The sequence below is a fragment of the Antrostomus carolinensis genome, unplaced genomic scaffold (genome assembly GCF_000700745.2).
Source record: "Antrostomus carolinensis isolate BGI_N321 unplaced genomic scaffold, ASM70074v2 scaffold29033, whole genome shotgun sequence".
NCBI classification, from domain to species: Eukaryota; Metazoa; Chordata; class Aves; order Caprimulgiformes; family Caprimulgidae; genus Antrostomus; species Antrostomus carolinensis.
This window is the reverse complement of record NW_010307713.1, coordinates 11,381-28,634: the sequence shown is the minus strand read 5'-3', so window position 1 is coordinate 28,634 and position 17,254 is coordinate 11,381. Positions and strand designations below refer to the sequence as shown.

Below are 17,254 nucleotides of genomic sequence, written 5' to 3'. Positions count from 1 at the left end.
GTAATGCTTGGAAAGCTTGCTGCTTCCCAGTGACAATTTTTAGTTTTGGCAGTACATAAGCAAATAACGCAGATCCAAATTTTATGGCAGCTCTTCTCTAATTATCTATAATCACTACCTAATTTTAAAGGCATAGGGGTGGAGTTGGGCATCCTAGAGCCTCTTGTACTACTGACTTGCAGTGCTCTTTTCCTTTCTGTGAGGTCAAACACGCACAGCTGAACATGTTACAAGGCAGGGAGAAGGGGATGGTCTCTGCTGGCCTTGTTTCCAAGAAGCCTCAATGGATGAGGAAAGTGTATCTGGTAAAGGAAAGAGCTGAGTGTGTGCAGTGGTATTGGCACAGGGGACAGTTGTCTGTGGAGGTGGTACATCTTGTGGAAGAAGGCTAAGGGTTAAAAATGCAACTGTCTGATGCTAGCAAAGACAAAACAAAGGATGGTATTTGTGGGGATGGCCTGATCAGAGAGGATTCTTTGCTTTTCTGACAGAAGAATAGTTTGTGCATTCTAGTGTAATGGCCCCATTAGCACTCTCCTGCCTACACTGTAAAGAAGCACTGCCTTTTGGGAATAAACAGAAGGGAAACTCTGAAGATGGATACAGTCCAAAAAGCAGCTGCTGAAGGAAAAAAAAAACCAAACCAAACAACAAATGCTGGCATGTCCAGCCTAAGGCCACAAGATCAAAGAGGCCCTCACCTGACAGTGTGGGTATTGTGGGTATTGCTAAGTTGTAGTCAGGCCAAAAGTAATGTTGACCTGACTCTTCTGACAGACAAATTTGACCCAGCAGGCATAGAAGGGCTGCATCAAAGTGGCATGAAGCCATCTGCTGTGTTATTTCTCTCAGCACTATCTAATCACATGCTTTTTATTGTGTTTTCACCAGATTCTCCACTACAGTTTATAGCAAGGGCTGGCAAAAGGGACTGCTTGTTGATGATTAACATTGGGTCTTGGCACAGGCTTCATTTTCATCATCTGCTGCCCCCCCCAGCCATAACTTCTCCTTGCTGAGATCTGTCCTGCCTTGCACCCACTGTGCTCCTTCTGTTCCCCTCCTCCAGAGAGCTCACCATGGTCAATGAGACCCAGCATACCTGCAGTGCCAGTTCCAGCTCCAAGTCTGATGGCGGCAGCAGTAGTGGGAGCGAGAGCTCCAAGGACAGTTCACGCTGCTCCACCCCAGTCCTCGATGCTGACCGTCATGAGCGACTGCGGGAGAAGATGCGCCGACGGCAGGACTCTGGAGACAAGTGGTTCTCCTTGGAGTTCTTCCCTCCACGCACAGCCAATGCTGCTGTCAATCTCATCTCCAGGTGAGGGCTGCAGGGTGAGAGAGGGGACAGATGAAGTGTCTTTGGTGGAGGGCTGGGAAACAGTTAATGAGGCAGGTTCTGCCCCATGCTCTGTCTCCCCTTCCAGGTGACGAAGCAGGTAATGGGGCTGTGCTTCCCTGCTGAGGAGGGTAATGGACACCAGGTAACTTGTCTTCCCTTGGAGGCCCTGAAGAGTTAAGTGTCATGGTGGGGTTACTAAGGGAGACAGACTGTTTCCCCTCTCCCATGTTCTGTGAAGATGGAGCCAACCCCACTGTCATGCTGTGGGGCTGCAGCAGAATGCTGGGGAACAATAGCACAGAAAAGTGCCTATTAAAAGCAGAAAATGTTACTTGATGGGCAGTGTGCCCAAGTCTCTGGAACAGATACTCCCACTTGCTCTCAGAATCATCCAGCTGCTATTGTTTGTGCCTTTGTATTACTGAGGACTACAGTTTTAGCCTCTGAAATAGGTGTCCCCATCTACATGCTAAATAAAAGGTTAGAGTTCTCAGCAGAGCTCAAGGTTATCCTAGAGCCCAGTGGGGAGCCCCAGGAGCCACCGTGTACTCACTTGGAGGAGAAGAGGGAGTTTAATAACTCTTTTTGTAACTGCTGTATGCCAGTGCCAAGTTTACTTTAAATAGAAGGGCCTGTTCCAACCCAGAGCAGGAGAGAGATAAATTGGGGAAGTCGTTGTCTCTTCTGTTAGAAACACTTGAGAACACAACAGAGATCTGGTCCATCTTTTCATACTTGTGGCCTCTACAGTTAAAGCTGGGAACAGGGGCTTGCAGCATAGTCTCCCATCTCGAAAGGAACGGGACTTGCTGTCTATCAGAAGACGTAACAGTCTAATAGAGCATGCTGGGAGGAAGTTCAGTCTACAGAGAACACTTAAGTTGCCTCATCAAAGAGATTTTAAACTCCTCCTCATACAGCCTTAAAGGATGACTTTCCTTATTTACACTGGCCACTTGCTAAACTCCTAGTTCAACACTTTTCTTGGTCTCTCCTGCTGCTGTCATCCAAGCTCTCTCTGCCTGTTTCTGGCATTCCCACAGTGAGCAAGATATCCCAGGCATAGAGAGGGGAGCTGGCTACCTGATAGGCTAACACAGCTCTAAAATCCACAGGTTTGACCGTATGGGAGCAGGTGGTCCACTCTTCATTGATGTGACGTGGCACCCTGCAGGGGACCCGGGATCTGACAAGGAAACCTCTTCCATGATTATTGCCAACACTGCAGTCAACTACTGTGGCCTGGAAACCATCCTGCACATGACATGCTGCAATCAGACCAAGGATGACATCACAGGGCATCTGCAGAAGGCCAAGCGGCTTGGGTTGAAGAACATCATGGCATTGCGTGGAGGTGAATCCTTTTGTCCTCTGATACGTAGGGCTGTGGTTGTATTGCTTTTGTGTTCAATTTCAGGGTAAAAATGGAAAAATAAGATTTAGAGGCTCCTTTTGCTGTGGGAATTAATTGAGAGTGGATTTCAACTGATCCCGTTGTTAGCAGTCCCTCTAGTTCAAGGGTAGACAAAAACAGGCCATGGGTACAACTGGATAAAACTTGGAGGTTTTATCTTATCTTCCTTTTGATAGCACGAGTTTTTTACAGCACTAGCAGATCTGTGTCCAGCAGACAGTTGGAGAAAGCTGTGGATTGTTCTCTTTTCAGATCCTGCCGGTGAGGAATGGGAGGAAGAAGCAGATGGCTTCAACTATGCTGTTGACCTGGTTAAGCACATTCGCAATGAATTTGATGATTACTTCGACATCTGTGTGGCAGGTAAACATCTATCATTGCAGAGTGTGGGGTAGGGTCTGAGATAGGGAAATCAGTCTCTCTCTGGACCTGGGCTGTAAGTGACAGCACAATCCGATCAGCTACTTTCTAATTTCTGTTGTGTTGTCCTGACTACCAGGGTTTCACTTTTGTTTTTTTTTTCCTCTTTCCCCTAAAAGGCTACCCCAAGGGTCATCCTGAAGCAGAGAGTTATGAGGCAGACCTGAGGCACCTGAAGGAGAAAGTCTTTGCTGGGGCAGACTTCATCATTACACAGCTTTTCTTCCAATCAGAAACCTTTCTCAAGTTCATGAAGGACTGTCAAGCCATTGGCATCACCTGCCCCATTATTCCTGGCATCTTTCCCATACAGGTGAAATCTAATAATTCTGGTTTGAGGAGGGAATAAGGACCCAGGATGTTGGGTGTTTGTGGGTCAGTGCCTGAGAGAGGTCTGTAAATATCCTCCACAAAATTTCTGGGAGGAAAGTGAGAGTGCTAAACATGTGATAAATCTGTAGATGATTTGCCAAATTACACTCCTATGCATGTAATAACAAGGTTCAGAGGTTTTCTGTGCTCATATGGCACAAAGGGATATAAAGGAGAGTGGTCTACCAGTCCTAAGGTGTTAGTCATCACTGTCAGCATGCTGGGCTTAGGCAAAGAAATGGGAAGAAATCACCTAAAGTGACATGACCATTACCCTCCTAGAGATGGGGTCTAGGAGTAGAATCCAGGAGCCCCAATTCTAAATCTCCTGTCACAAAATTGAGATCAAGTACCTGGTGTTACTGGGATGTCAGAAAAGAGCCTTGGAAAAATGAAAATCCCCTGTATCCTTACCCAGGGTTACCACTCCCTGCGCCAGCTGGTGAAGCTCTCCAAGCTGGAAGTGCCTCAAGAAATCAAAGATGTGATTGAACCCATCAAGGACAATGACGCAGCTATCCGCAACTATGGGGTGGAGCTGGCCGTGTCCATGTGCCGGGAGCTGTTGGACAGTGGCATGGTGCACGGGCTCCATTTTTACACCCTCAATCGGGAAGTGGCTACTACTGAAGTCCTTAAGCGCCTGGGTGTATGGAAGGAGGACCCCAGGTGAGCAGCAGATGCTGGCTTCTATTAGTTCCTCTTTCACATCCATCCCATCTACTGAGGGCTCAAGCAATGGATGGGTTGGCCCCTCTCCTCTGCTGCTTTTGTTGTTTTTTTGGGGTTTTTTTTTAGCAGCACCTCTCTGCATTTAGAAGTTCACCCTTCCTACAGCTGAAGGAGGAATTTGGTTTAAAGTGGCTTTAAAGTAGCCTGTTCTGGAACTTTAAAAAGTTAAACTCTTAGAGCTGTCACTTGGAAGAAACATATTTTTTGAGGTCTGTCACAACTGCTCTTGCAGACTAAGTGCTATGTAAGCTCCCGCTGTGGATTTCTAGGATTCTCTGCAGATGATAAAGAGAATCTGCCAAGTCCACAGGCTTCAGCATAGACAAGAGAAAGCAAAGGAAAATGGATAGCTGTATTGTCTTCTTGTTAAAAATAGCATCAGACAGTGCTTTTCCCTTACCTCATCCAATTTCAGGTGTCGGTCCTGTACTTAACCATGTAATAGACACCTACTGAACATCCTGTGAGGGAACCGAGTGGGAAAAATTTTTCCATAAGGGAAGAAGAGTTTTCTGTCCTACTTCTTGACAAATAGAACTCTTCTCAGCCTGTTACTTGCTTTCCCCAGAAGCAAAGTTCTCCACAGGAAGGGCTTCCAGCCTCTAGCGGAAAGTCAGCAGGGGAACTGTGTTAACATCTGCTCCTCCCATGCAGGCGGCCTCTGCCCTGGGCAGTCAGCGCTCACCCCAAGAGAAGAGTTGAAGATGTTCGGCCAATCTTCTGGGCCTCTAGGCCAAAGAGTTACATCTATCGAACTCAAGAATGGGATGATTTCCCCAATGGCCGATGGTAAGCTGTCAGCCTGCAATGGCAGTGAGGTAGAGGTGTGGTATGAAAGCCTGCTCCACTGTTGATCTCTGTTATTAGTGGGTGTCCTGGGTACGCTTTGGGCTTGACAGAACAGGTGGCTTCTTAACAAAGTGGTCCCCAGTTGCTTAGATTTGAATGAGGTGAGGAGAGTGTTGAGGCTTTTGATCTCTAGGTGGATTTTGTTGGATATTTCTCTTCCTGGGTGGCTGCCTTACTGCATCGCCAAATCAGCTCATCTTCTCAGTGGGCTGTTAATCCTGTGTCTGCTCCTCTTACAGGGGTAATTCCTCCTCTCCGGCCTTTGGGGAATTGAAGGACTATTACCTCTTCTACCTGAAGAGCAAGTCTCCCCGGGAGGAGCTCCTGAAGATGTGGGGAGAAGAGCTGACTGGTGAGGAAAGCGTCTTTGAGGTGTTCACGTGTTACATCACCGGGGAACCCAACAAGAATGGGCACAAGGTGAGTGATGGCCCAGGAAGGGACAGTCAGTGTGGCACAGGCAATAGCATGTATTTCCTCTTGCTCCTGGTAGCACACTGTTCTTCTTTAGAATTGGCACTTCCCAATCCAAAAGGACTTGCTGAGATAGTGGATGAAGGGAATCCAACAGTCAGAGTTAGGGCTCAACGTAAAAGGAAAGTTGCTACTGTATCACAGGACCAGCAGCAATAGACTTCAGCAGTCATTCTTGAGTTGAGGATATCCTTCCCCTTGAACCAAACCTTGGAAGGTGTAGGTGTGGTTGTGACCATTAAGGCACTTCTGAGTTCCTTCAACATCCAAATGGTAATGAAATGTTGTTACATCTATTGAGCCATCTTTTCTCCTCATGGTAGGTTACTTGTATGCCTTGGAATGATGACCCTCTTGCTACTGAAACCAACCTTCTGAAGGAGCAGCTGGAGAAGGTTAACAGACGAGGAATCCTGACCATCAACTCCCAGCCAAACATCAATGGCAAACCATCCACAGACCCCATTGTAGGCTGGGGGCCCAGCGGGGGTTATGTCTTCCAAAAGGTACTGCATGACTCTGGGCTAGGCAGCAAAGAGTTATGACCCAGTTTGGTCTCTGTTAGGTATGGAGGTCCTTGGCTTTCACTCAGACAATCCTTCTGCCTGCTCCTTATCTTAATGCTGCCTTGCTGAGATGAGGCAAAGTTCCTCTGTGTCTTAAGAGATGTATTATGTGATCTCTATGACTCACTTCACAGCTATTTTTCCCCCCACCTCAAAACATCTACTGAACATCTACAGAGTTTCTTGTCTTTACTCTCAGCAAGTAATTATTGGTACCTTCTTTCTAGAGGAGGGCTATGAAGTTTTAGATACAAACATATCTGCCCACTGCATCTGATCCCATTCAGCGATGCAGGAAGCACCCAGGTTTTTCATAAAATGGGAATCAGTGAGGTAGTATCTCAGCCATCCAGCTTCTCATGGTAATAACTGGGCAGTTAAAACTTCCCCTATCTGTCCTTCTCTAAGGTGGAGTTCTCCACCAATTGTCCCCATCCCACAGCAGTACTGCTGTGTTGTTCAGACAGCTGCCAGGTTCCTTCTCTGGCCTGCAAGCAGTCTTATCTCCCATGCTTGCCTCCAGCTGTCATGCATTTTCAGGCCCTAAAGCCTTGCCACTAATGGCTGTGATAGGAATCTCCCATCAAGGTAAATGCCAAGCAACTAGGAAACAAAGCAGCCTTGTTCAAAAGGGATCCAAACCGCTAAAGCATGAGACCAGCAGATGGCAAATGCAGTTATGTTTTCAAAGGAAAAAATTCCCCCGAGGTGAGGGGAAATCCATCATCTCACACAATAGCCAGGAAATAGGGGGAGGGGAAGCAGTTGTTGGGAGCAGCCAAGCACAGAGCAGTGGTACATGAAGTACAGAATTAGGTCATGTAAGCACACAGGGAGAATCCTGAACAAAAGATGAGGACAGGGAATGGTAGGGTGCTTGGGAGAGTCCAGCCAAGACCACTAACTTCTGCTTCCGCCAGACTGGGCTGCCTTGGCAGGACACTGCTGTTCAAAGGGTACCTACCATGTAGAAGAGGTCAAGCTCAGGCCTATTCCAAGCACCCTGGCACAGACTGCTTCCCAGGCACAGCAGATGTGGCTACGCTGTCTGGAGCTTATTCCAGCCTGTCTGCTTACATGGGTGCAAAGCAGGAGGGTTGTAGCTTTCCTGAGCTGGCTGCTCCTGGGCTGTTAATGTCTCTCTACTCTCCCTATTTTTTTCCCCACCCCCAGCTCTCTTACTAATTTGCTCTGCCCTTTGCTCAAGCCTCCTCTACAGTATGTGTTTCCAGGAATAAATCTACAAGTCTTAAGCTGCCTGGTTTCCAAGCAGCACAGACTGTACAGCTGTTCTCTTGGTAGCTTGTATGTGTCTCAGCCCTGCCCTGAGTAAAGGCTCTTATTCTCTTTCCCCTTCTCCACCCCTTAAGGCGTACCTAGAGTTCTTCACCTCCAGTGAGATCGTCACGGCACTGCTGAAAGTGCTCAAGAAGTACGAGTTGCGAGTGAACTACCACATTGTCAATGTCAAGGTAGGCTGTTGTTTACAGGACACTTTCCTTTCAGCACCTTGGGAGAGAGGCAAATATCAAAGATTCAGATATCACCATTAACAAAGTGTGACAAAGTGGGGCTGATGAAGGGGAAGGGAAAGTGAAACAAGTCAGCTGTGATGTGCAGCAACTGTCTGAACTTAACAAGGAGAGGGTAAATGCACTTGTTCCAACTCACTCAATCCTTCCTCCAGCAGTTGCTTCAGAAAGGTTTTCCTTCCTTTGGTAGGGCCAGAATATCACCAATGCTCCAGATCTGCAACCCAATGCTGTCACCTGGGGCATCTTCCCAGGCAGAGAGATCATCCAGCCCACTGTAGTGGATCCTGTAAGCTTCCTCTCCTGGAAGGTGAGTCCTCTCTCCTGCTGGATACATTGCTGTGATGCCCTGGAAGCTCAGTGTCCAGTTTGTTTTAGTCTGTGACACTTCTCACAATTGAGTACTGTTGCAATATTAGCTTGCAGAGATCCAGATATTGTTTCTCTTGCTTCTGTAGTGTAGGGGGAACTCTGCTTCAGCAAGAGCTCTTCACAGGCACCAAGTGCCCAGTAACAGGAGGCTTGGGAGCTACCACTGTCATGGTACTGGCTGTGGTAACTCTGGGCAGTAGCTCTCCCTCCCCTCTTACTCGCACAGGGGCAGTATTGAGCCATTTCACTGCAAACGTGTCTCCTTTCAGCTGGGCACAGTTGTGTTCAGGGCACTTCCCACTGACTGGAAACCACGAGGCTCTTTGCTCAACTTTTGCAATTTTTACTGAGAGGAAGTGAGCCACAAGCTGGCCAAGCATGTGTGACACTGGTTGTTCTAAAGGAGGTAATATGAAAATGCAGCTCTTTAACATGTGCATTACACCACTACCAACATTTTTTTTTTCCCCTTGTCAGGATGAGGCTTTTGCACTGTGGATCGAGCAGTGGGCCAAGCTCTATGAAGAGGAATCACCCTCTCGCATGATCATCCAGTACATCCATGACAACTACTACTTGGTCAACCTGGTAGACAATGACTTCCCACTTGAAAACTGCCTCTGGCAGGTTGTAGATGATACTTTTGAGCTGTTGAACTCTCCAACTCAGCAGTGAAAATTCCTCTTCTAATCCTTTACTTCCTCCTTCCGTCCACTGACTGCAGGGAGAGAAAAAGCAGGTCCTGTGCTGATGGTGGACCACACACTCCTAAACCCAGTGACCAGGCTAGCTCTCTGATCTACCCACACTACGTGCTCTTTTATCCCCAACACACAAGGCTCCCTGACCCCTTCTCACTGAACAATAGCCAGAACTACCTGAATCTCTGAGCTGAGGCTCCAGACTGAGCGTGGAGGCCAGCTCTGCAGGATGAAGAGGTGCTACCCATGGCTGTGTTGATTACAGTAACAGAACTCTTCAGCGTCAATGAGAGAAATCTCAGTGGCATTCCAGTAAATTTTTCATGCCAGAAATGCTGCTTTGGAGGCAGAAACACTCCTGTCAGCAGTGCCTATGCAAGGAGACTATTTCAGCAGTTACCAACCCTGAAAAGAAGCTCAAGTTGCCTTTACATTGCACTCCTAAGATGTATTTCTTCATAACTGATCATATCAGGCTCTTTTGCACTCACTCCAGAAGAAGGTTCAAATTTTCTTCCTAACTTTTCTCTTTTTATTCTATTTCCTGTTTTCTTTTTAATAGCGGTATGTGAATTTCACGTTTGGATGAGATTGAATAGGAGTCACACTGTTTCTTAGATTAAGTACAATAAAATAGACAAATACAGGTTTCTCTTGTACTAGGCCATACTCTTGGAAGTAGCAAAGACTCATGTTTGCAAACTAATCAACCTAGCACAGAGAAGGTTTTAAGAAAACTAATTGTTTATGGAGCACTTCTGCCTTCACTTTCAACACATGCCCTAAGTAGAGTATGGACATAGCTCTGTGGTAGAACAAAGAAAGCTTAAATCCTAAAATTCACCAAAAGCAACCAGCTACAACCTTTGGCTCTGTTCTGGAAAGTCACAAGAGTTGTGGTCCTTTTCCAGTGCCAGTAGGGACAGATAGTCTGTCTTTCCTGACCTAATGACACTTAACAGCCTTAGGCCCCACAACATTGAAATAAGGGGCTGGGGGAGCTATGGAGGCTGCTTTGTGTACTTAACAACCCTGCAAAGCTACCACAGGCCAGTAAAACAAGACCTTGGGGCAGTTCCCAGTGGGATTTTGAGATCCCTGCCATGCTGTGAGCATCTCTTTCAAACAAGCAAGGAAGAAAAGCCTTTTCCAGATTCTTCAGACCCTCTCATTACAGCTGTCTGAGACTGGGCTCCTGTATCCAGGGTAATTACAGGGCATCAATCACAGAAGCAAGTAATGGGAAGGCTGGGGGTCAGACACGCCTGTCTTGCCTCAGCAAAGCTTTTGGTGCTCAGCTGTTCCCAGCAGGTTTCTTCATCCCTAGCCCATTCAGCACAGAAAGGAACCAGCAGGAAGCAGTCAAGAGGTTGGCCACCCACTGAAAGGCTTAATGAAGAGCTGATGGACCTAGACAGGGGGAGGAGGTGGGAGCCATGTGGGAGTCCCCCCCAGGAAAAGAGCCAAATCTAAAAATAAAAACCTGTGTTTGAACCTACCAAGGACAGTCCAGAGTTTGCAATCAACAGGATGTAGCATTTGCACAGGCAGACTCCTGCTCATCTCTTAAAGGTATTTCCTTACTGATGTATTCCTCTCTCATGTATTTCCTTACTCCTCTGCGTGACACAACTCCTGTCCAGGAAAACACACTGAGTAAAGGGAGAGCCTACAAGGTGGATTTTTGACCTTTAATCAGAACTCCAGCAAAATTAGGGTCCAGAGGAGAAGGGAATGCAACCTCACAACAAAAGGGAATAACTTCTCAAATTTGTGCCTCTAGGGAGGTAGGATTCTCCTACCTCCTTTAAAGAGGACCTTTCACTATGTACCATCTCTTCCTGGTTGTCCTTTTGGCTACTGTGCTTCTGGCCTGCAGCACTGTTTTTATCACATGAGCAGAGTGTTTTCTTTCTTGATTGTGCAGGACCAGCCCTTTGTTGTGACAGTCAGCTGTATCCTCCACGTGTCCTGAAATGAGCAGCAGCTGCAGGCAGGTCTCCACCATTCAGCAGTGTCCTTTGTCCTTGAGCTGGAATGCTGTTAGCTGGCGCCACCTTCCAAAGGCCTTAAATAGTGAAGTGGACAAATCAAATACTCGGGTTACCCTTGAGGGGTTGCAGCCACCCTCACTGTACCCATATAGACACAGCTTTTCCTCTAGCAATGGCTATGCCAACTGCCTCACCATTCACTCAAGAGCCCTTCCTTGTCTCTGTGTTCCAGAAGCCAATCAGTGAAGTGCAGAGTACAAATCAGTATGAAAAAAGGAAGACCAAAGCCCTCTCTGTCCTCTAATTTCAGTACTTGCTCTCATCTCCTTAAAGGAAGACCTAATCCTGCGTGGATCTTTGAGAGGCAGGCAGAGGAGCAAACTGGCTATTTGAGCTCTAAGGCTTTGTTGGCTTGCTCAAATTTCTAGCAATTTGCCTGCCCCTGGGTGCAAGTCAGCACAGTCCTTCTGCACCAATGTGGCGGCTGTTTCTTCCCCGAGTGGATCCTTGAGAGGCAGGGGATTAGTGGATTAACATCTCTGGTAACAGTGGGGAAGGGGGCACACATCAGGGAAATTAACTGCTGACACAACACTTTGAAAAACACCCAAAGATGAACCCATATAGAGCTGGAACTATTTGCCTTTGTTACAGACAAGTCCTATTCCTCAATGATTCAACTTCTCCCTAAGCAAGTGCTTTGTGCAAGGAGAGAGATACAGGGAACACCAGTTGTCTCTTTGGGGTGCTTTTTGGTGCACTGAGGTCCACAGAATTACAGCAGTCATAAATGCTTACCTGAGACAGTAGGCTCCTGGCTTCCTCCTCCAAAAAATTCTGCACTACACAGGTTTGCAAATGTCGTTGTCTCCACACCCTCCAGGCCTTTTCTATCAGCCGCTGCTGGTCCTGCCAGGAAAAGAGGCAGCACACAGATTAATTTGGCTCTGGCAGGCAAACTACCTCACTTCCCACTTTGCTTCCAGTTGCTTTCCCGAGTCCCTCTTAAATGACTTTGCATTGGTAATGAATAAAGCTGACTATTAACAAAGCTCTTGCTGAACTACTGCCTCCTGCAAATATTGTGGCTAATTAAGTCACAGCATCCTGAGGAAAGGACAGTCCCCCATCAGTGCTCCAAGCACAGCTCCTCACTGGCCGTGGATGTGCTCACTATACATGTGTCATCTTGTCCCTGGGCAGGTCAGAGCACATTTTGCACAGCTAATGCCCAGGGAGCCAGACAGAACATGGGTCTGTTCCATAGATGGCTACAGCCTGAGCAGAAGGGGAGGCCAAATGTCACAGCCCTTGGTAGGCTGTAGACACCAAAGGAATGCATTAGGAACACACAAAAGGACAAAGACTGTAATACTTGCTGTGAACTTTTTGTGTAGGTTACGGACAGGCTATATAAAGCCCATCTATAAGATGGGGCAAGACACAACTAAATATGTAGATGTGCCAGCCTGTCATGCTGGCATTTCAAAGAGAAAGATGGAAAAAGCAGCCACAGCAGCAAACCAGGATGTCTGGTGCACACTGGTACTTGTTAAATCCCCAGGTCTCATCTCATAGGATGTACGTGAGGCTGCAGGCAGAGCAGTAACAGCGATCACTGCCACCCCGGTGGCAGTACCAGCCACTCACCAGCACCTGAGCCAGTATCACCATCCTGCTGGCTTCTTTCCACTGATGCCATCCCCTTGCCAGACAGTGCAGTCTCCTGTCACGCTGGCAGCGGCGAAGTATCACTGTGTGATGCCACCACCTCAGATACTTCCTCCTACAGGCAAGAAGGGAAAATAAGCTTTGTCAGCCTAAGAGCCCTACAAGCGAGTTCCTTCCCTGAAGGCAACAACAAGAGGAAGCCCAGAGCCCTCCACTCCACTTACCCAAGCCACTTATCCCACTCCTCTGAGTCCACCTCTGCTTTGTTCTCATGGATCCTTGCGTGTGCAGGAGAGGGTCCTACCACACCAGGTCTCTCTACCAGGTGAGGGAGCAGCAGCCCTGCAGCCCTGTTTTGGTTTCTGTAGATCACCAGCCAGCGGTGAATGGCACTGGGAAAAAGCCCAAGAAGGGCAGCTGGTGCTGAACCCCTTTCTCTGCTTCTTTTGCTTTCTAGGAAAGAAAATAACACAGGAGCTAACCCCAGAGCTAGAGAGATCAGAGATGCTATGAGCCCTTACTCCTTTGTCTCCCAAAGACAGAAGCAACCCATAGTCAGAGTTCAACTGCCATGAACTCCACAGAGTACCACAGACTAATCCCAGTCATCTGGCTGACAAACTCTACTTCCCCTCCCTCCTCACTCACGGTCCCCACACAGCCCCATGAGAGGAAGAGAGGAGGGGGCATCTTCTTACTCATGGACCAAGACAGAGACATCTTCCTGCTCTTCCTAGCACCTATCAGGGTGCTGCACTGCCGTGAGCACTGGGAAAAGACAGCTGCTTTTGTCCAGTAGTTGCAGGCCTGCAAACAGAAATAACACAGGTGTAGCCAAGGCTAAACACAATGTGCACATACAACACACAAAAACTAGCCTTAGAGATACATTTATGTTCATATCCCTGCAGGTAGCTTAATGTGCTAGACCCCAGGCTGGAAACTGCACAGATGAGATCCCAGCAGGACTGACTCAGCCCTTCCAAATCAATCGACCTCTTTGTGATTTGCTAGCTGTGAAGCTTTTGAAAAAAAGCTGCAACTCTGACAGCTTGCTCTGCTCTGCAGGGACAGTGATTATCCTGTCTCATCTTTGAGCAGAGAGGAAGGAGTGCTCTTGTCTCTCTGGTCAAAATGTCCCCATTCCTTATTGCTGCGCTCCAGATGGTTGCTGCAATCAGTACCAGATTATGGTGATGAAGTTGCGTGCACAGTCTGTAAAGAATTTGCAGGCGGGGACTAAGCAGTCGCCACGAGTCAAACCAATTTTTTTTATACAAGCCTTGCCACTGTATCTCAGTGCCTAGTGACTCACCTGAGGTCTTCATGAAAGAACAGGCAGTTAAGAATAACTGTCTCATAGGGACCTTCATCTTTTCTTACCTGTTTTACAGTAGCCACAGATCCTAGGCGCAGGGCTTGCTGTCCTCTTGAGGCCAATCGCCAGCGGTGACAGGCTTTACCCTGAGAGGGTCCCTGCCACTTGTGGTTTCTCTCTCCCAGCACCTGCTGTTCAGCTCTCAAGAATTTCATCCTCCACTCAGTAAAGCTCACAACTAGGAGACGGTGTTCTCTGACCTTTTTAAAACAAGAGAGGGCTTCATACTGCCTCAGTCTACAAGCAGTGACCTGGGCCCAGGTGACTAGGCACCTGAAAAACAATACAAGCACAGAAAAGTGGCCGATGCCTAAAGTCACATTTCCATGTCAGCAGTGAACAGGCTATAGACCAAATTCCACCTTCTCACCCCACCAGTGTCACATGTAAGCGGTCAAAGCCAGCAAAAGAGCACTCAACAAGAAAAAAGGCTGTTCCTATTACTCTTTTTGCAATCAACATTTATGTATCTTTCTCTGTATTACTTATTTTTTCCAGTGCCACGTCCTTGGGAAATATAAATTCAGACTCCTCACTATAGTTTCTTTCTGCTAAAAACTTCTTGTTTTACTTCACATTCCCTACGCTTCTAGCTCTCAACTCCTAAGGTACAGGAGTATGTCTGCTTCCTTCTGGCCATTTTAGCATTTCTTTCTCTTTGAAGGTCTCTGCAAACTGAATGCAATGTTACAGTATGTATTCTCTTTCCTTAAAAAAACAAATGCTTTTCCTAGGCTGCCCTGCCACTACACATAGCAGATCCCTCAAAAAAATAAATTAATTAAATGAATCAGTCTTCAATCTTTCTCTGTGCCAGCAGCTGACCTTTAGAATGATGCCCGAGGAAGGCTTTTTCCTTACAGGATAAGAATAAAACTGCTAAAATTTCCTTCAGACTCCTTAAGTCTTCTTGCTACAGAACCAGGCTGGATTTAAGACAGCAGCTTGTTGTCAAGATTCAGATTTTAATTGTTTTCTTGGCTATCACAAACTAAGGGCCTGCGTGCATGGGATGTACAACTAGAATAATACCACATCTTTATGAAGACAATTTTATTCCAAAAAAAAATCAATGTCTACAGGAGTTAGTATTAACTGCACCTACAATAATCTCTCTGTATCTTGCAGGCTGATGCACAGGAGGCCAGTCTTCCTCTGCAAGCCCAGAAGCCAATCTGCTTTTCACTCCTGGTTTGTCCTTTTGGTTCCTTGTTCCACTTGGACTTTCATTATGCAAATCACCCCACTGCACCATTGGGCAGAGGTGTAAATATCCTCTGCCCGGCAGGCTTCTCTGAAGATCAAGAGAATCTATTGCAGGTTATCCTAGCATGAAAAATGCCCCCCTTGGAAGAGACAGGGCTCAGCCTATACTGTATCCAGGTGAGAAATGAGAAGCGTTCTCTCATCAAAGGGTAGCTCAAAAAGAAGATTAATGGTGGAGAGACACTCTACAGGATGGAGCAACATTAAGGACTTCTCTGAAACACACTTCCCACTTGGGTGCCACCACACAGATTGATTCACAGAAGAAAATGCAATCGCAGAGTCTAAGCATCACAGTCACTAAGGTTTTTCCTCTGCATGTCTTTGTCTCTTCTCAGCCTGAACTTGCAATCCAAAAGGGCCAAACCTGCAGTTCCCATGCCTTCAATGAATCCTTAGCATAAAAAAATCTTATTCATTTTTATCCTCCTGAATTATCTCAAAGAGAACCACCTGAACAATTCCTGGTTCACTGCTGCTGGACACTCCACTGTGTTTCAGGCAGACAGTAGCCTCACACAACATAAACCACAAACAAAACAGATTTAAATGAGAAAGCTACTGAACAACAGCTAAGAGAGAAAACTTGTTACTGATTGGCAGCAGACACTTTGCTCTTCTGATTATATTCTTGTGTTTTCAGGATCTGCGCCACACCATAAGAATCCAAAACATACTACAGCTTCACCTATATTGTAACTAAAACCAAGATTAATTGAATATCATGTTTCTCCCTTCACAGACTTTACTGAGTATTACTTTTCTGCAGGAATATATTGAACTCAGTTTTTCACATTAGTTTACATTAAAATTCTGTGTCCAGAATCTAAAAGATTCAGGTTTGTAAACATGAGATCTCTGTAAGACCTCTGCCCAGTATTCCTTTCAGCAAACACTGAATAATTCCAGTGGAAACAAGGCTTTCAAATTTTTTATACTACACAAATTTGTTTGCATCTCCCTTGCTTAGTTTACAAATACCACACGACATAACTAAGACTGAAAAGTAGTTCTGGAAAGAAAAGAAGAGAAGAATGAGATGGAGAGTGTGAGGCTATGGGTAACAGACCCCTTAATGTAGGAGCATACCCAGGAAAGCACTCCTATAGCAGCTCCATTTACACACAAGTACTTCCAAACCCAAGCTCTGGTCTCAATATAATGGATTCTCTGCTACAAAAATTGCTCTTCACTCAGAGCTTCTCTTGGAAATGCTTTGAGGGCAGGAAACAAACCTGTGCAGGAGAAGACGTTCCCAGAATAAAGCAGCATATTTCTGCTTCCTTGTTTGGCAATACCATGTCTGCAGGACCAACCTCTTCTTCACCTGGCAGCTGTGCTGAGCCCATCGCTGCTGCAGCTCTCTCACTGCACGCGTCCCTGCGAGAGAACACACGAGCTTGCTGAGCTGAGCCCAACAATTTTCTTCCATCACAGAGTCCAGACAAGACCAGAAAACACATCTGCTGCAAATACCAAATGGGATCAGACTTTATAAGATTTCTTGTCCTGTCTTTAGCAGCTGAAGAGATTTTTTCAATTAACTTTGTACTTTTTTGTCTGCAAGGCAGTCAGACCTTTTTTATTTTTTTTTTCTCCCTGCCCTTCCCCAAGCAAGGGATCACAGATCACTTCAGCTATCATCTGCAAGGCAGGTTTCCATCAAAAATTGGGAGCATTCCCTTCCCTTCCTTCATTCACAAACGAGTAGGGAAAAAAAAAAAAGCACTTGGGATGCCTTGAGGATCAGGACTGTTAAGCAGCCCCAAAAGACACACCCTGCTCCCACTGAAGCAAAACCTGACTGACTGTTGGGTCTGAGGAGACATGTTCAAGCTTGGAGTGCTGCACCTGAACTCCATGTAACTCCCCAGCTGCTAAAATGCACTGCTTGAAAACTCCTTTGGTAGTGCAGGTCAAGTGAGATCTCACCCCTTTTCCAGTCAGCTGCCAAAGGAGATCTCCCCTAGCACAAAGCACTACAGAACAGCCAGGCACGTGTCCTGCTTGTAAGCACAAGAAGGCAGTGACACAGGCACTGACCCTCAGACTAGTATGTGCCATTTCAGAGGAGCAATGCACAGAGCTACAACCAGAAGCAGGACTTTCTCTATCCCAACCATTCCCACAGCATCCCTCTCCTACAGACCTAAGTGCTGCTGTAGGGTGCA

At 46.7% G+C, this 17,254-nt stretch overlaps 1 protein-coding gene across 1 annotated transcript; it reads left to right on the top strand.

Annotated features, from left to right (window-relative positions):
• The first annotated feature begins 1,008 nt into the window (after window positions 1-1,008).
• Window positions 1,009-9,116, top strand: MTHFR (methylenetetrahydrofolate reductase). Its single transcript, XM_010165532.2, has 11 exons — window positions 1,009-1,321; window positions 2,458-2,696; window positions 3,009-3,119; window positions 3,296-3,489; window positions 3,967-4,217; window positions 4,935-5,069; window positions 5,369-5,549; window positions 5,927-6,109; window positions 7,540-7,641; window positions 7,892-8,011; window positions 8,551-9,116. Exons 1-11 carry the CDS (start codon window positions 1,080-1,082, stop codon window positions 8,746-8,748), a joined length of 1,956 nt encoding a protein of 651 aa, XP_010163834.1. The 5' UTR covers window positions 1,009-1,079; the 3' UTR covers window positions 8,749-9,116.
• The last annotated feature ends 8,138 nt before the right edge of the window (window positions 9,117-17,254 follow it).